The sequence below is a fragment of the Rhamphochromis sp. 'chilingali' genome (assembly GCF_963969265.1).
Source record: "Rhamphochromis sp. 'chilingali' genome assembly, chromosome: 7".
NCBI classification, from domain to species: domain Eukaryota; kingdom Metazoa; phylum Chordata; class Actinopteri; order Cichliformes; family Cichlidae; genus Rhamphochromis; species Rhamphochromis sp. 'chilingali'.
In genome coordinates, this window is record NC_137934.1 from 20,720,427 (window position 1) to 20,740,203 (window position 19,777).

At 38.5% G+C, this 19,777-nt stretch overlaps 1 protein-coding gene across 10 annotated transcripts in view; it reads left to right on the forward strand.

Annotated features, from left to right (window-relative positions):
* Positions 1-19,777, forward strand: part of abcc9 (ATP-binding cassette, sub-family C (CFTR/MRP), member 9) — a 77,424-nt gene continuing 57,647 nt past the window's right edge. For 4 of the 10 annotated variants that reach the window (XR_013972112.1, XR_013972113.1, XM_080886484.1 and 1 more), the window contains exons 1-8: positions 1-139; positions 6,015-6,194; positions 14,101-14,242; positions 14,376-14,500; positions 15,783-15,949; positions 16,100-16,201; positions 16,645-16,785; positions 16,911-17,102. Coding sequence is in view for 7 of the 10 variants with exons in the window: in XM_080886484.1 (XP_080742610.1) it covers positions 6,032-6,194; positions 14,101-14,242; positions 14,376-14,500; positions 15,783-15,949; positions 16,100-16,201; positions 16,645-16,785; positions 16,911-17,102 (1,032 nt within the window). In the remaining 3 variants the exon portion in view is untranslated. Of the gene's footprint in view, positions 152-2,515; positions 2,684-6,014; positions 6,195-14,100; positions 14,243-14,375; positions 14,501-15,782; positions 15,950-16,099; positions 16,202-16,644; positions 16,786-16,910; positions 17,103-19,777 lie in introns of those variants that run through there. The other 6 variants (XR_013972114.1, XM_080886488.1, XM_080886490.1 and 3 more) reach the window with 4 other exon arrangements.

Consider the following 19,777-nt stretch of genomic DNA (forward strand, 5'->3'; position numbering starts at 1 on the left):
CGGACACGATAGTGGTCGTAATATATAGGCATTTCCTGTCACCGTGCCTTCAGTATAAACCGCAACCATAAGACACCTCGAACAGGGATAAAGACTGCGGAAGAGACGCCGTGACCCGTAAACCTGCGTCAAAGGTCGGGTAAGTGCTGGGGTGAGCTCTCCTTCTTTATCCTTCTGTCATTCGCAACCAGGCGACAGCATCCTCAGTGTGCCGTAACACGACGTCTTAACTGAGGACGTTAAGATATGGTGCTCTGTTGATGTGAGAGAGCCAGACTTCATTGAGCATTCCTCCAGTTTGAGTCGATTTGGCTCTTACTGCTGGCGCGTAGCTTCAAAATAAACAGTGTAAAATATCGGAGTCTTTGAGATGTGAGTCTTCATTTCGGCACCGTGTAATGCACAGTGCACACACAATTCAGAAGAAAAAAAGCGTTTTGCTGCTGGTCGTGGAAGGAGGCTGGGTCGATTACAAGCGGTACAGTTTAAAAAGTTTAAGGATTTATAAATTTACATCTTCTTATTATTTCAGTTATTCTTGCCGAATATTAGATTGGATCACATTGGTTTAGAAAAATCACACATCTTTATAATATGTCTGTTTTTACTGGTCCGCGTGTTGAAAGTCTTCCAACTGTTTGATTTCTGAATGGAGGTTTGTTGATATTAATGCGTGGCAGGACTGAATCACAATGAAGGACGCTGAATAACACGTGAAAATAAACCCGATTGGTCTTCCCTCCATCCATCCATCATATTTTTTTTATGCATGCAAGAATTGAACCTCGTCCTTCTGAGTGCAGCAGCTTGCATGAATGAAAGACAATACAGTCGATAATGTGCTCTCTTCAGTGCGCCCGCTGACCGCATCAAAGGTCCCGGTTTCTGTTTTAATGCTAAGCATAGCAGTTTCACGTGTGTACCCTGCAGGCTCTAGGATTCACTCAGGTTTTAGGGATGATCTCCCATATCAAGCTGCTGTGTGTGCAACCACACGAAATCAGATTAAAGAGTTTAAAGTGTCCATCATTATAAATGTGCACATGCCAAAACATCAGAGCAGGTTGAGGTCCCTTAAGGATAGTGTCATATTTCACCTTGTTAATTAAAATAGCATTATATTTACTCTATTTATATATATAATATCAAATAATTCTAGTTATTTTAAATAAAATATTAATATAATGACTTTACGCATATGTGTGATTTACCTAAAAATGTTTGATTTTCCAACAGAGGTTAATATATTCATACAATCATACAGACAGATTGTTTGTGCTGTAGAGGTTTAAATAAAAGTACTACACATGATAAAAGTAGATATGCCAGATTAAGCGATATTTCTTTAGCTGCATGTTTGTAAATCCACTTTGCTCTTGACATGTCAGCAGGCTGTTGAGGAAGCCTATAATAAACCTCCTTCTCACCCTTAAACTGGTACAAGTTTGGAAATCTGATAGGAGGTGACTTTGTATCAAGCTGTCTGAATATACAGAGTTTTACTGATTTTTATGAGATTTGAACCTTCAAAATAAAACTCCTTTTTTTTCTTTTAAACTATAGGGATTTTCAGTTTATAGAAACTGCTGAGCATACGACACAGGCTGAAGGGCAAAAAAGGAGACAAATGTAATGTGGGATCAAGAATATGTGTAGTGAAAATGAACACAAACAATTTAAAATAATGAGTGAAAATGACACAAGGACATTTTGGTGTAACGTGTAACAGATTAGGTGAATGCATTTAGCATGCGTACACATGATGACATTATACATGTGCAGAGAACGAACGAGATGTCTGTATTCAAAGCATATATAGTATTTAAATATTTAACTGCCTCAATATGCTGGTTTTAGTATTACTTCATGTTATTCCTGCATTGTACAAGGTGTTTTAAAAAATGGGGTGTAAAGTGTTGAATCTACATTGTTGACTTTAAGATTTTGTGTCACATGTGCTGTGCTTAAAAAACAAACAAACTAAACAGTAAATATCGTAAATTCTGCAATTGTTCTTTTTGTGTACTAGTACAGTTCTAGTCATCATGAACTCGTATTTTAAATTGAACTAAGTTGCCAAAAAGATGAACTATAAACTAAGGTATAGATAAATGTAATTATAGATATTATAAATAATGATCTTCGTATTATATTTTTCAAAACCACTAAATTATTATATGGACTGGTTCTTACATAGTTCTTGTTTATTCTATCTAAAGAAACTGCTTTCTTACTCCAATTAGTAGAAACCTGTTCTGCATCAGGAGCCACATTATGGAAATTTGCAATGAGAGACAATTAGCATTTTTCTATATTTAACTGTGGATTGTGAGTAATTCAGTGTAAGCACATCAACAGTACTCACTTTATTTGCAAATACAAAGGTTTTATTTTGAAAGACTTGGATGGAAGCGCTTCTTCATACATGATGTAAGCTGACACCATCCACACAGACAGGCAGCAGTGAGTGGAGCAGCTGAATCTCTTGCGGAGCTAAAAATAATCAACTTTTTCCCTCTCCAACTCTCACCGTATTTTGTTTCTGTTCCTCTCCCTCCTTTCTTCCTTTCTTTTTTCTTTCCTTTGTCTGTTTTCCTTGTTTTTGTTTTTATTTGCTTTTTTTTTTTTAATTCAAGCATTCTGAATGAGACGGTGTTGATAAGGCTTATTACTTTACTCTGAGGTAAGACACTTGGTTTTATTACTACCATTGTAGTTTTCTTATTAAGCTGCTTCAATTTAAACAACTCTAAATTAGGTTCCTGAATTATCCACATGTAGTTTAAGTACTGGGCTGTATAGTGTAACGCAGGTGTTCAAGGTTAACTTACTTGTACTTCCAGGTGAAATGATGCACGTACATTAATTACATCCTTCTGTGATGGTAGTAAAAGGGAAAGTAATACGGTAATAAATAAATAAGTAAAGAAGTTAACAGTAGGCAGAAATTTGAGGTGAAACTGCTTGAAACGATACACTTCTTCTCCTGTAAGTCACACAGTGATAATTTCTCAGCAATAAGGCAACAGAATGCTGTGTAGTGGCTGCATATAAAAGTTGAACGTAACCGCCATGTAGTGATTCAGTAACTAGCCTTTGCATATTTAGTAGGGGTGCAACGATACACAAAATTCACGGTTCGGTTTGGTTCGATATTTTTTTGATACAAAAAAAAATGTTCATGCCTTTTTAATTTATCATTTATTAAAATTATAGATATATATTTTAACTCAAAAGTACAGTTTTTTAAATTTAATGTTGCTGAAACAACACAGTAAAAAAATTTAATCTATCTAATCGAGAAATCACTCATCTTTGGAAAAGAGAGTTTATTACAGAGAAATGGCTCTTTCCAAAATAAAAGCTATACTATACGCTTCTTCTGGGCTATATTCTCAGCAGCATATTAAACATATCAGGTCCCCATAAGGAGAATCGTGCTAACGGCTGTCTAAATGACTCGGGTAAAGTTTGTAGCATGCGTGCTTGTTGTTTTTGTCTGCTTCCACTTGTCTTTGCACTAGGATGATGTCGGCGTAAATGTGCAGTCATATTCGTTGCGTTCCCACTAGTGCTGTCAGCGTTAATCTTGTTAAAATGACATTAACGCCATAACGCGGCAAATCTCCGTTAACAAGTTACCGTGGATCGCCCCGTGCTTGGGGCTGGATGGCGTCAACACGTTAACAAGCTAACTGCGCTAAAGTACTAGTTCCCACAAATTGAGCATTGCGTGGCATATCTGACATACTGTTTTACTTTTGTCCATGACACGCTTACCATCAGGGTCATACGTCACATGAAAACCAAGATAGTTCCAAACGCCAGATCTGAATGAGGGTGGGGGAGGTTCAATTTTGGGTAGCGTTGAGGTAGTTGCCATGTTGCAACGAGCTTCAAGAGCAGGGCTTAGCTTCTGTCTTGCTAGCTTGCACTGCGCTCAGTGGATCTGCACTCGACAGTGCAGCCTAGGCAGAGTAGTCGAACGCAGATCCACTGAGCGCTCAACACAGACAGCATCGTCAGAAGAAAAGTTGATAAAATAAATAAAAAATGTTGTATTGTTCGATACATATGCGAACCGAACCGAAAGCACTGTATCGAACGGCTCAATATCGATACGAGTATCGTTGCACCTCTAATATTTAGGCCTCAACATTAGCATTTTGCCAGGTGTCATGCTAGTTTTCTGAAGTCAGAAGTGATAATGAAGTAGAATAAGTGATTGGAAGTGCACACAGAGGGGCACTAGCTACTGGCATGCTTGGGTATCAAGGTGCATCCAACTCTACAGGTGCAAAACCCAGAGCACATAACTGCTAATTCATGCTAAGTAAAAGATTTGAATAAAATATTTGTTTTTCACTCACAAAAACTTAAGCACAAAATTCTTGGATGAGTTGTACCTGACAGCAAGCCATAATTACTGTTCAGTTAGTCCCATTAAAAACTGCTTCAGCAGCACAATCACAATATCCAAGTTACTGAGTAGAATTAGCGGACAAGGTCTAGCAGAGAGCTAGAAAGGGGTCACACCCCTATATTGCAGCATTTTTCTTTTTGCAAGTGTTTTCTGAAGTTGCAGTCCGTTTGGCCTCTCCGGGCCACCGTAGTTTTCTGTTGTAGTTTGATCATTCAACATGGGAGCATTTGGGTGTTGACTCACTTTTAGAGGCAGCCTCAAGTGGTCACTAGAGGAACTGCAGTTTTTGGCATTGGCTTCATTATCAGCCCTGGGCACTGCTGCCATTTCTACATAAGATAGAGATATGCTCTTTAATAAAAAAACAAAACAAAAAACTGTTTACTTTAATATCTGGTGAGTATTTGGATTTATTACCAAGTATAAATATTAGCTATTAGCTTAGCATACTGCATACTGTCATCTGTTGGGAGGTGTTTAATAATCTACTGATATTTTTCACATTTTTCCCCCTTGTGTTTGAGGCATATCATATCTGATTTTGTTACAGAACTAATTTTAAAAAAGGGAAAAAAGACATGTTTAGTTAGAGTCAACGCTAAAACAACACACTTCACATAAAGCCAAACCTTTGTAAATAAAGTTGAAATTTGGGGAGTTGTTGTTTCAAGTTAAACAGCTGCCCCTGCTGTTACACCCTCTACAAGAAGCCTTGTGTAGATGAATTAGTGAAATTGTGCTTCAAAATCAGTTTTAGTAATAAAGAATTATTTATGTTGTTGTGATAAGTATAAGGACGTTAAAGAGATGGTGCAGAAATCAGCATCTGGTCTGAAGGAAAAACCCTAAAACCTGGAAGACTTGGCTGGATTCCCACAAAATGAAATAGCTGGCAAAGGACAGATGCAATGATACCATAAAATATAATAAAACAGCTGGTTAAATAGTTTCAGTAAAATGAACAGTAATACATTTTTTCCTAATGTGGCCCTAATACTCTGTCGTAGGCTGCAGACTTTTCTTTTTCTCTTTTGTTCTATTCTTGGATCTTTATGATGTCACGAGTAAAGTCGAGTGCATTTAAAAACGGCAATCTTTGACCAAAGCATCAAGGAATACAAATGAGTTTTCAAACACATTCTGACGATGTTGAAGATGTGCTAGTGAGGTCACAATTTTAACCCTAACCCAATGTAAAGAAGGAGGGCATTCATGTCACAGATTTGAATCGCAGAGCCTGGGGTTATTGGCTCTGCGTATTAATCAATTACAGAAGTAACAACGGCATCATGAGATCTAGGATGAGGCTTTTCCAACTCTTAATATTCACTTAACATTAAGCCACCATAAGCCGGCCGGCACATAACTGGACGGTGTCCCTGAAATAGCTCTCATGCCTCTCAGAAGCCTGAGTGTAGCACCGAGAGTGTGTGTGCACTTTGTGTGTCAGGCCACAGAAATGTCTGAACTTCAAAGCTGCTGCTGCTGCAAGATTACATAAAATGATTATTTTTTATAAAAATTATCTCAGTTGTCTTTAGTTTAGTGTGGTTTGCGATGTGTTGGCTGATTTGGGGCCTTATTTTTCCAGACTGACTCAGGACTCATATGGAGCAGTTGGATGGCGGCAGGGCCTTGTCATTTTGTGGCAACAACAGCACTGCCTACAGTGTGAAAAATGGCGTGCTGAACAATCCGTGCTTCGTGGATGCTCTCAACCTGGTTCCTCATGTCTTCCTGCTCTTCATTACCTTCCCCATCCTCTTCATTGGTATGTAACACACTGCTGTATTTGTGACTCTTAGAAAAAAAAGTTTTTCTTCTTGGAAACTACTTTTAATTTTTCATGTAATTAATTTATGATAAATGTCAAGTGGGAGCTTTTTTCAGATTTGTTATGGAATGATTCAGGTGTATTTTGAAGGACTAAATAAAGAAAATAAACATTTTCACAGGTAAATACTTATCTGCATTATGAACACAAAAGAGTTTTGGTATATCTGCAGCATAAAGTCACAGCTGTGGACCCTGTGTTATGTTTTAGTGTTCCCTGCTTATATCTCTTAAAGCGTCGCCTTCATTACTGGAGTTCACTACAGTTGTCAAGACTGAACTAATCCAGTGAGGATTACTGGATCTGAGTCAAATAGACTGTTTTGATCTTTCTTCTTATTGTGTCACATGCACTTCATTGTGTTTAATGGATATTGGTCTATACATATTCTAGGTGTCAACTATTGTTTTTGGATATGCATTTTGAAGCCTCTGTATTAGTGTTTTGGCTCCTGCTGGATTTTGGACCCAGAGTTTTGGGTGAGAGTGCTATCATCTGAGGCTAGTAAGCTGTATTAGCAAGCTGCATTTATGTAAACTATGGGTGTGATGTGGAGCTATGTTGTCAGGAGCACTTTGCTCCTGGTAGAGTCTCCTAAGACAAATTGAATCAGGGTGAGATGTCAGACAAAAAGCTGACAAGCCCTTTGATGAAAAACAAAATTAAGACTCCAGTTTACCCTGCATAGGACAGGGTCAATGGGGCCCCACGCTGGTGCCAGAACAGAGGTAGGCTTTTTGCCTCTTGTATAACAGTTTTTTTCCCAGTCATTGAGAGCGTTGCTTCCATGCACCTTTAGTCCAGACTTACCCAGCTTTCATGTTTTTTGTCACCCCTACAGGGGTGTTACTGGGAGGAACGGCCTACCCGATCTGACTGTTATTGAACCTCTGTACTAATGACATTTGGTTAGTTGATTTTTGTTAGCAAGTGATTAATTGCGTAATAGTCATCCTCATAATGGTGAATCAGGGACACTGATGTTATGTTTCAAACATTTTGAACTGCAAATGTACCAAATTTGATCCAACAGAAATGAAGGCCCTGTGGGGTAAAATAAAAAACTAATATTTACTATGTCATAGTATTAGATATTTTAAGAAACCATTACCTTTGGTATTTAACTAAAATTAATCAATTGTTACTTGTGAGATTGGAGCTGATTGGAGTTTAGTTCCACACTCAATAACATCTCTATCGCTCAGTGAACTCATCATTTCCCTGCAGTTATGGCGTTTAGCTGAGAAAGGTCGCGGGGTTTATCGGAGCTGACATTTTTTAAAGGCCAAAAGAGCATCTTTATTTAAAGTATGAAGCAATATGACAGCGTCTCAACTTGTTTCTCAACAGCATAGGAGAAAAAGATTTGCTTCAGGGCTGGATTTAAAGTTAGTGTTTTGGTAACATTTGTATTGACGCTTTCTTAGTTCAGAAATTCTGGCTATACTTTAGCTTTTTTTTTTAGGTCTTATAACATTTTGAAGAAGGGCCAAATATAACCAATGAACTGATAGACTGGGACCAAAAAAACCCCATATTGGCCTAGCCATTTCGAGTCAAGATTTCAGCTATGAAGCAAACTGACCGAACCCAGCAGTCGTTAACAAGCATTTTTTTTTCTTGTAGTCATTATTTTCCCATCAAAGAAAGCATATGAGGCTACTGAAAGAAGGAGGAGAACTTAATTGCATGGGAAACATGGCAGGAAGGCAATGATCATAAGGCCAGTTTGATTCATTCGTGTTTACGACTAAAAATAGATGCTTGTGAAGTGTAAAATATGTTTAGGAGCATGTGAATGAATAAAGAAAATATAGGTTTCAGCCAAGCAGCCCCTATAGTTTTTAATACAACACCAGTAAAGATGTTCTGCACATTTAGATTACTTTTAAAATGAACAGTATAAATGTACCAATAAATTATATCCATCCATACATCCATCCAGCTATTTTCTGCCACTTATCACTTTAAAGAAATGAAACCTTTTTTTCATGGGATAGTAAAATATATAAGGTGACATTAAAATAGTGATTTGCTGACTTCAATTGCCTGACAGGGATGTGGTCAGAAAGTGTCTGGAAAGAAAGGAACAAAAACCCTTTTCTAGGGCTTTGAAGTGAATGATGAAATCCCTTGTCTGACTTGTCTGAGCTGTGTTACTGTAATCTTCTATTCTAGCATGACTCTGTGTAATCTGACTGACTGAGCAGATGTGTGGGTGATTTTAACTTTCCCTGTTGTGCTCGCTCGCTTGGGAATACACACACGTGCACTGTTTTTGCTATCTTTGTGCGGTCGCTCATTGACATGATGCGTTTTCTTGCCCTTCTTTAACCCCAGCCATTAAGCAAAATCTTAACATGAAAAATGCAAATGTTTTGAAGATCTGTCACATGTACTCCTATCAGATATGTCCTTGTGATAATAGTTTTGAGACAAACATTGGTCCTCAGAAAGATAGCAAAACACACACACACACACACACACACACACACACACACACACACACACACACACACACACACACACACACACACACACACACACACACTATAATTTCAGAGGACAAGCATTACATTAAAAATATGTTTTTATTTGTAAATGCGATGATTTCTGATATGATTCATGTTTAAGAAAACACATCTCCATCTGTAAAAAGAAAAAAGCGTTAGGTCCCCACAACATGACAAAAACTTGGAGCATACACACATATCCTTGACACGAATGTCATCATTAAGCTGTTTTGAGGAGTGGTTAAGATGGGATTAGATTGATGGTTCAGTGATCCACTGGGATCTTGGCTGTTGTTGCTGGAACAAGTAAAACACACAGGAACAAAAGAGCAGTCAAAATCAGTACTGGCAAATTATTAATTGAGAATATTGTGTGGGTTAGGTTTGAAAATATTAATATTCAAGTTCCTACACACCCATTTACTCTTCGTTTGATTTTTCCCTTGTTAGACAATGAAAAGAAAACTAAATATGAGTAATGACAAAAAGAAAAATGCCAGAAAAATTAAAGAAAACAGAAAAGAAGTAAGAAGAAAGAGGTTGAAGAATGACGAGGTATCGATCAAACTAACAAACAAGAATGAAATATGTATTTATTAAAGGTTTCGAGTCATTGCAGGGAATAACTTACTGAATGCTTGGCTGGTTATCTGTGTTGTTTGCGTTTGTGTGTCTCGGTGTAGTCAGTATTTTATGGGAATGGTTCTGACCATAAGCCCTCAGCTCTCTCCCCGAGGACTCACTAATTGATGCTTCCTGGTTGTAGTTTTTCATGGTCTCTGTGCCCTAAGGCTCCAAAATGGCTTCAGTCCATTGAGTTAAGAGCAGAATCAAATCTAATAATAGAGACTGGTGGAATAAATTAAACTCTATTACTAAAGCAGCAAGACTTTAATTACATGTAGAAGTAAATGCTGTAGAAAAAAGGCAGACTTGGAAAAAGTCCATATGCAAGTAATTTGATAATTACATACTTACTCAAATTTATTTTCAAGCACAGATAGTAAATATTTGATGGGTACAAGATTGCCTAACGTGAATTTATTAAGAATATAATTAGCAGTTTGGACTTTAACATAATTAGTAGTTGCTGCCTTATTGAACGACTGTATCATTGATTGAATATGTCTTAATACATAAGGTACCTGAATATACATTCATCTGACACTCTATTAGGTACATCTTACTTGTACTGGACTGAATTATTTTTTGCCTTCAGAACTGCTTTAATTCTTCATGGCTTTGATTCAACAAGGTGCTGGAAACTTTACTCAGAAATACTGGCCCACGTTGATATGAAGGTATAACCATTGCTGAAGATATTTTTGGGCTGCACATTCATCATGTAAATCTCCCAATTCACCACATCCCAAAGGTACTGGATAGTATTGAAATTATGGAGACCATTTAAGTAAAGTCATCTCACCATAATGTTTATGGAACCAATTGGAAATGATCAGAGTTTTGTGACATGGCATGTTGTCCAGGTGGAACCACATTCAGAAGATGTTTGTGCCAAATTCTGACCCTCTAATCTTAATGTTGGAGCTGAACTTTGGACTCATCAAGGTGAAAAGACGGATTCTTATATAATGCATTTCTACTTTACAAAAGCACTTTCTACCTAGTGTTTGGCCACATTCATACTCACATGAACACATCGGGAAGGAGCTTGGGGTGTAGTACCTTCCCTTAGGCACACATGCGATTCTGAGTAGCCAGGGGTCAAATTAGTAGATGGCCTGCTCTAACTCCTAAGCTACAGTCATCTCAGTTTCTCGAACCTCATCAGACCAGACAATGTTGTTCCTACTACTGTCAAGTTTTTGGGAGCCTGTGTGAATTGGCACCTACATTTTCTGTTCTTAGCTGACAGGATTGGCACCTGGTGTGGTCTTCTGCTGCTTGAAGGTTTGATGTGGTCTTCTACCTTGGTAGCTACGAGTGGTTATTTGACTTACTGTTGCCTTCCTATCAGTTTGCAGAAGACTTATCATTTTCCTCTCACTTTTGGCATCAACAAGGCATTTTCGATAAGTTATCTTCTATGGGCCATTCTCTGTAAACCCTAGAGATGGTTATGTGGGAAAATACAAGCAAACCAGGAGTTTCTGAAACACACAGGCCAGCTCATCTGACAACAACCATGCCACATGGAAAGTCAGTTAAATGACCTTTCTTCCCCATTCTGATACTCAGTTTGAACTTCAGCAGATTGTCCTGACCATGTTTACGTGCCTTAATTTGTTTTAATTTGCGGTCAAGTATTGTTCCAATTTGCTTAAAAAAGCAGCCGAACAGGTGTACCCAGTAAAGTATATTACAGCTTTTTCTGATGGCTTAAGCACATTTTTTGTAACTATTGGCTATTTTTGCAAAACTCTACACACAAATAAGAAAACTCTTCACCCATTGTAGTTTTCTTGTAAAAGCGAACAACTCTTGCTTAGCTCTCCACACCTTTGTAAAAATGGTATTTTGGTATCCAACAGTTAACACAAGCCATCATATTAATAAGCACACAATGCACCAACTAAACACTGATGGTATGAATAAAAAACACATCTGGCTTTTCCTTTCTCTGTGCACAAGGTAGGCTATGTCAGTTTGAGCTCATACTTTTGTCATAGGTCTGTAAACATAGAGGGATCCAAACTTCAGGTACTGGTGTTTACTTACACACATCAAAACAAACACAAGTGTTTATTCCCAAGTCCAAACAAAACAGTAATTTCACTGAGGAAAAAAAAAAAGTCTACATCGTGTCGTCTCTCTGGGTCCGGCCACAAAATTTCATCAACATCACATGCAATGTCCTCGAGTCCAAGGCACCGGGGAAAATATCTCCTGGAATGGCGTATCCAGGCCTGACATGATGCCTGGTCAATATCCCCACATGCCTCCTCCATTGCCTGTAAAAGGGTTATGCGTTGATGCGGATGACGGTCATAGACCAAAAAGCTCTCCAGAGAGTGATCCGTACAGCAGAACGCTGCTGCAGGATTGCTCTCCCCCCGCTTCAGGACACCTACACCAGGAGATGCCGGACTACAGCAGCGCAGATACTGAAGGACCCGTCCCATCCTGGCAACAAACTGTTCCAACTTCTGCAATCTGGTAGAAGGTTCCGCATCTTCCGGGCAAGGACAGAGAGACTCAAGAGGAGCTTCTATCCCCAAGCCATCCGTGCCCTAAACACACACACCCGCCCTCTCACATCATCTATAATTGACTGAGTCAGGACTCTTCCAGACACTCTAAACCAAGGCACAATGTACATTTCAATTCTTTTAATTTTAAATATGTTTATATTGTGTATCCTGTAAAATAGTCAGTCTATTCATATTACAGTTTTTTCTGATTGCTTAAGCACATTTTTTGTAACTATTGGCTAATTTTGCAAAACTCTTCACACAAATAAGAAAACCTGTCACCCAATAATCAAAACATTGTAGTTCTCTTGCAAAAGCAAACACAGCTAGATTAACTCTTCACACCTTCGTAAAAATGGTGTTTCCGTATCAAACAGTACACACAAGCCATCATCTACTAAGCACACAATGCGCCAACTGCACACTGATGGTATGAATACAAAACACATCTGGCTTTTGCTTTCTCTGTGCACAAGGTAGGCTATGTCAGTTTGAGCTCATACTTCTGTCATAGATCCATAAGCATAGAGGGATCCAAACTTCAAGTACTGGTGTTTATCCAAACACATCAAAACAAACACAAGTGTTTATTTCCAAGTATAGGATTATTTGCAATCGCCATAATGACTATATGGGTTACTTGGCCTGCAGTGAACATGCTTCCTCTGCCCCCAGCATCTGGTTGTCTAGCAATTCTGTAAAGTAACAATTTCAGTATTTTTACATCAATGGTATTGGTGTGTTTGTCATCAGCATATGGCAGTGCTACAAATCTTAGTGCAAAGTGACTGTACTAACCGATTCTCATTTCGAAATGTCCTTATGATGCCTGCTACAGTGTAGCGGCTCAAGTTAGGCTGAACCCGTTGGCCAGCTTCCCTCAGGGTCATTCCATGGTTGAATACATGGTCCACTATTGTAGCTCTGATGTCATCAGTAATTCTATTTCTTACTCTTCTTACCCTTCCTCCTCCCCCTCCTCTTGCTCCTCCTTGTCCTCTTCCTCTAACTTCACCTCCTTGTCCTTGTTGTCCTCTTTGTCCTACTGCTTCACCTCCACGTCCTCTTCCTCGGCCTCCTCTAATTCTCACTCGTCTCACTCTTCCTGCTCCCTCCATTGTACTCCACACGGACAGCTTACCTGTAGCTTATTTATAGTGCTTAGGCTGATTGGAAAGTGAACTAATTATCTAAAACAGTTTTCACATGTGGCAGTGTGCCCGACAGTTGGCAAAATACTGTAAATAATAGCCATAAATGTGTATAGTTTTGTTAGGAGTGTGTTGATCATTTGGAAATTGAGTGTAAAGCAGTGAGTTGTGTTTACAGTTCTGCAGAAAGAGTGCTGTGCAGTGGATTGTAGCTACAGGTTTGCAAAGTGTGTGTTACAAAATGGCAAACTGAGTGCAAAGCAGTGTTTGTGCTTTTAGTTTTGCAAACTCGGTGAGTGATTTTGGTATAAGTATTAATAGTTTTTGAAATTGTGCTATAAGAATCACAGTTAGGGTTTAAGCATTCAGAAAAAACTGTAACTGTACTAGTGATAGTTTCTCTTTGTCTTTTCTAACTGCCAGAATATATTAATATGTTAAGATTTGAAGGTTAAATCTGGTCCTAATTTATCAAAGTATTCACTATTTTGTATGGTTGGAACTAATATTATGCATTACTTCTGTGACTTTTCACAGTTGGGCTCTTTCTAGATTGCACATGCTTTCAGGACCTCTCTTTTACAATTTTTTTGTAACATAACATGAAATAAATATGACGTGAATTTTGTTGTCCTCTTAAGTTAACATATCTTCCCAAAAGATTCCTGATGCATTTAAAAGCATGGTTTGGAGTTGTTTTGATCATACACACAAATGCAGAGATTTTCAAAGGTCAAAGTTGTAAGTGTTGTCATGTGTGATTCATGTTTATGTTTAAAGTTATTTTCTTCATCCGTGAACAATGATTTTCACTCGGTTATGACATGAATATAAACCAGCAGAATTACTTGGAGAGTGAAAGTAAATTGATGCAAATCGGTTGTGCTTTGAAGTCACATTTATAAACAAATTTTTTGGATCCACCATCTATTTTTTTTTTTTGCTTCTGTTACGCTTTTCTGCACACACTCTCACCTCTGACAACATCGCAAGCTCGGATGCACTGTCTTGTGTTTTTGTCCAACAGGTTGGGGCAGTCAGAGCTCTAAAGTCCAGATCCATCATAACACATGGCTTCATTTCCCTGGGCACAACATGAGGTGGATCCTCACCTTCTTGCTGCTATTAGTCCATGTCTGTGAGTTTTCAGAAGGCATCGTCTGCAACATGTGAGACCTCAGAATGTTTTTTTTAATCAAACATAAGCAAATAAAAATAAGCTTTTTTTGTTTTTTAGTTGTCTTTAGTTAAATAAATGGTTTGCATGTTAATTATTATATATTTTGTGTTTGCCTCTTACTGTAGGGTGATGGGTACCAACCACCTCCATCTCTTCATGCCAGCATTCATGGGTTTTGTAGCAGCCACAACATCAGTCGTTTACTACCACAACATAGAAACATCCAACTTTCCCAAACTGCTGCTTGGTAAGACAGTGAGGGGCGCTTAATATGACCCATTTTGTTTATTTGACCAAATAAACAGCCAAGCAATTCTGTTTAGTCAATATAAAAGAGGATAATTAAGATTAGCACCCCTTCCTTAATTAAAACAGAAAAAACAAAAATATAAACCAATTAACTTGGTTTCAAATTATCAACCTTCCCTTTGGAATTTTAACAAATAATTATAATCATAAAACAAAATGCAGGAGGTTGAGTGAGGAGTATCTATCAAAAAACGGACGCTCATTAGATGCAAGGATGTTTCAACAACAATGGCAGGTTAGCATGTGGATGTTTTGCAGACATTTCATGTGAAATTTGCTAATCCTAAGAATATAGACGTGCCTCGCTAGAGTTCATCCACTTTCTCAGCATTTCCTGAGATTATTTCCTCTGTTTGCTAGGTGGTATATACTGAATCTATAAGCAGGTACTTCTCTTGAAGGCTTGTGAAAGCAATATCAACACTAGCTCCATCCATTATCTCCATCCAGATGAGTGTTTTAGCTTAGGTTCATGTATAATCTACAAACATCTGCCACACTGGCAATAAAGTGGACTATTAAGCAGCACCTATTGCTGACAAGTTAAAGATCAAAAGGTTTATTGGGTAATGACAAGCCAATAGGGAAGGAGATATCAGTCACAGTGATTCTTGGGGACAGTTCAGGTTACGCCAAAGAGAGGTGGTCCACAGAACTGTTTAAGAGGGTTTTGCTCAGAGTGTGTGTGGTAGGTTTGGGCAAGATACTTGGAAATGGGCCATTTGTCTGTTTTGCACCATCGAATAGAGTTGTTGCATGGTGTGACGGCCAAAGGGTGGGAATCCGAGACTTCACCTGGACTCAGAGAGAGTTGAAAAACAAAGCAGTAAACAGACCAGTGCGAGTGTGACATACAAATTATATTGCACGTTTGAAAAGGCATGTGAATTGACCATAAAAACTGTGAATGTGCATCCTGGTGTAAACAGAAAGCAAAGGCATGCCCAACTAGGAATGAATGGTTGATGTTTTCATGGTTTCCAAGAATCTTATTTTCTGCATAGTCAACACTCAAAATAGACTTTTAATATGTGCTCCCTGGGAGGAGTTCCAGAAGGTCCGTTTCAATGACCTAAAGTTGTTTTTGTGTGGACAAGAGGCCAAAATACAAAGAAAAATTCAGCTTTTTAGGGTACTGTATGATCTTCCAAAGCACAATTATGATAGCAGTGATGCGGCATCTGTGACTGTCATGCTGCTTTTTGTCTCTTTTCTCAAAGTCCTTTTCATCTACTGGGTGCTGGCATTCATCACAAAGTCCATAAAGTTGTGGAAATTTGCTGAGGACAAAGGTGCAGCACAGTATCTCAGGTTGTACATCACTGCACTGTTAGTGATCCTGTATGGACTTCTGATGGCCGTGGAGATCAACGTCATCAGAGTGAGGGTGAGGAAATACATTTCACGCTACGTCGGTTTAGTTCAAGGAGCTTTGTTTCTTGTAGATTGCAATCATCCTGGCATCCCAAAATAGTTTTGTTTTTCTTGTTTTTTCCTGTGTAGTTAATTTTGTTAATTTTGTCTTTGTGTCTTCTAGAAATATGTATTCTTTGCGAACCCTCAGAAAGTTAAACCACCAGAAGATTTACAGGATTTGGGGGTTCGTTTTCTGCAGCCTTTTGTCAACCTGCTGTCAAAGGTAGATTTTCAGAACCATTATTAACACAAAAAGGTTAAAATGCAAATTCTAAAGTATATAATTAAAATAATCTGTCAGTGCGCCACACGGCAGCTGTGGCTACAATGTAGCTTGCCATCACTAGTGTGTGAATGGGTGGATGACTGAACGTGTAAAGCGCTTTGGAGTCTTTATGGACTATGTAAAGCGCTATACAAATACAGGCCATTTACCATTTTAATATTTAGACCACAAGTACTAAAAACCAAGAGAAGGAACTTATTTTGTGTTTTAATGCCTCGTAACCCGTGTGGTGTCCTCGGGTCAAAAATGGTCCCTAGGTGAATGGCAAACAAGTATATGGGAATCCCGAGGACACCACACGGTCAATATTGAGTGTGGCAAATTTTTACTGGAACGCAACTTGGCAGCACAGCACAGAAAATTCTTGGCTCGTTTTTTAGGCGACATATTGGTGGATGAATCCTCTCATCATCGGAGCCCATAAGAGGCCTATAGAGCTGAAGAAGATCGGCAAGCTGCCCATCGCCATGAGAGCCCTCACCAACTACCTGCGGCTTAAAGACGCCTATGAGGATCAGAGGGTGAGCAGATGGAAGCCGTAAAATAATTTAATTTCACTGCAGTGATTTCCAGTGGTTGTTCTAAATTAAAATATACAGATCTAATTAATTTCTCTGCTTTTTCCTTCTATCCTCCGCCCTCACAGACACCTGAGGACCCAGATAGGTCTCCATCGATCTGGCGCTCCATGTATCGAGCATTTGGCCGTCCCATCCTGCTCAGCAGCACCTTCCGCTACTTGGCAGATCTGCTGGGCTTTGCTGGGCCCCTCTGCATCTCTAGGATCGTTGAGCAGCTAAATTCTGAAAAAGATGTTCCAGAAGGCAACAACACAACGGTGAGTGTTTAAGATGTATGACCTTTAAGAAAAGACGCCTTAGTACTGTTTACACAAGGCCAGCAGATTTTTTCTACACAAACACATTTGTTTATGGACTTCTGTATAACGGAGGGTTCAACCTTTCTTTCTTTCAAGCTTTTTTCCATCATCACTGGTTGCATAATTACAGTTCATTATGGAATATTACGGCGTGTTACGAAGTCTGTTTTTTTATTGTATAGTGTGTTTTATATGACTGGTTCGGACTCTAGAGTCATTTAAATTTTGGGTTTCTTCGTGTTTTATTTTTTAATTTCAGTTAGATTTCCTGCCTTTGCTCTTTTTCCCGCCGTGTCATTTCCACATAGTGTTCAGTTAGCAAATCAGCCTCCTGTGTGGACTTAATACTTGTAACTAGAGATGGCACGATACCACTTTTTTATGTCCGATACCGATACCGATATCATAAATTTGGATATCTGCCGATACCGATATGAATCCGATATAGTGTTTTTTAATCAACAAAACTGTTTTTTTTTAAATATCTTGCTGCATTTTGTATAAGTTCATACTCAAGTTTAAAACAACAACTACACTAAAGCTATTCTGTTATACCTGTATGCAAAAAAAAAATATTTCATAGTTCAGCAATACTGATCAATCTAATAAACTCAAACCTACACCATCCTCCCTATTCTGGTATTTTAAAGAGTACTTAGCATAAATATTAAGCAACCTAACTAATAGGGTTCCAACTCCCAGCAACAACAAAAATAAATAAATAAAAAATAGGGAACCACCCCTCACGCTCCACCTCATGATGCTTAATCGACGTAATCAACCTTAATTTGATGCAGTGTGAAAAAAAATGCACAGAAATCAATTATTTTTCAAGAAATATTAAATAGATTCAACATCTTTCTTCAACAGAATTGCAGACTGCACAGATGGTACCTTCCCAAAGGAAAAAGTACTATAGCTTACTAGGGTATATATATTAGACTTAATAGTTACTATATACAGTAATGGACTTCTATTCATTTTACATCAAATTAAAACTTTGGGTGTCAGATAATTATTTATTAAAAGCTAGACATTTTAAATGAGAATAAGAAAGAAAAGTATGTCTTTGTGCCCCCTTTTCCCAGTTAATGCCCTATCGGCCCCTCTGGCTAAACTTTGCTAGATCCGCCCCTGCACAGTTACCAGCGTCAGCTACGTAGAAAAAGATCCTCGAGTAGAAAGTAATATTAAATACATTCTAACAACAGCTGATCAAGCTTAAACGTGCTGCTGTTGTTCAGCCGCTGGTTTCCTCTTTCTGGTGCAAAGTGGGCCAAAAGCAAACTAGAGACACGGACTCGCGACAGAAAAGCCGATCAGCTGATCGTTAAGCAGTTTCATGATTGAAGTAGCAGCAGGAGAGGCAGTCGCTCCATATATCGCTTGTTAAGCTTAACGCAGGAATGCTTTACAAACATTTAGAGATGGACTTACACACTTGCTTTACTTCTCTCGGGAAAACTTTGTCGGATATGAAATGCGGGGTTGCTAGCGAAGCTCCACATGCTATCCAGACCACCACAGGTCCCATGCCACAGCCGCTCTATCACGTGATGCATACTGCTCCGACGTGCTAACGTTCTGAGGTGAGTTACGGTGTGTTGCAAGTTTTGTGAGGTGCTTTCGTGATATTTAATGGATCGGATTACATTTTTTTTATTTTTCTCCAATATCCGATCCAGTAATTTAGGTCAGTATCGGACCGATACCGATACGTAATATCGGATCGGTCCATCTCTACTTGTAACCAAGCTTTCTTGTGTTCTTGGTGTTTTTTTTGTTTTCCTTTATGGTCCTAGTTGATTTCCTCATACATAATGCTTTGGATGTTTGGTTGTTCACTTTTTTGTGAATTTTTTCTTAGCTGTGAATTTTTTGCCGACTGCTTCTTGCATTTGGGTCCTCTTTCCTTTCAGAGGTGTATTTGTTTAAAAATGACCCATTCTGCTCATTTCCAGCTCTGCATTCTTGTTCTTGGACGTTTCATGATTCACAGCTCAGCATAAACATCATTTTTCTTATACTAGGTTTTGGTGCTAACATGTCAGAGAGCTGAGTGATTAAGATTACCTCATTAGGAATATACACTCTCTCTGACATCATACATTTCTAAGAGTAGAAAAAACAGACTATTAAGCTTAGAGAGTCACGCCTGAGCTTTAGGCTCTCAGGGATTGTTTATAACATAGTTCATGTAACATAATACTAACCCTAATATTTGTTATTTAAAAAAATATAAGAATTAAGAATTTAACAATATAAAAACATCATAAAGTAAGAAAAAGCAGACCTCCAGTATATATAGTATGTTTTAAGAGATGAAGACGTAAAGAGTTTAATGCCATTCGTTTTCCCTTCTGAGAAATCATCCTGGAAACCTGAACCTTTACTCAGGCATAGCTGTTGTCTCCAACACCATCAACAAGACCAAAGCCTTGTTAAGTGTTTATATAAGATCATTATATTAGTGGTTAAGGGCAGATCAGTGAAACATCATGGGTCATTAACACACTATAACTGTTGGGTGGTCCAGTCAGCCAAAGAGTGACTCACTCTAAGCACGACGTCAACAAGGCGTTGGTCACAGTCGCCACATCGTCAACAGTTCGTGTGCGACGCCGTGTCTGACG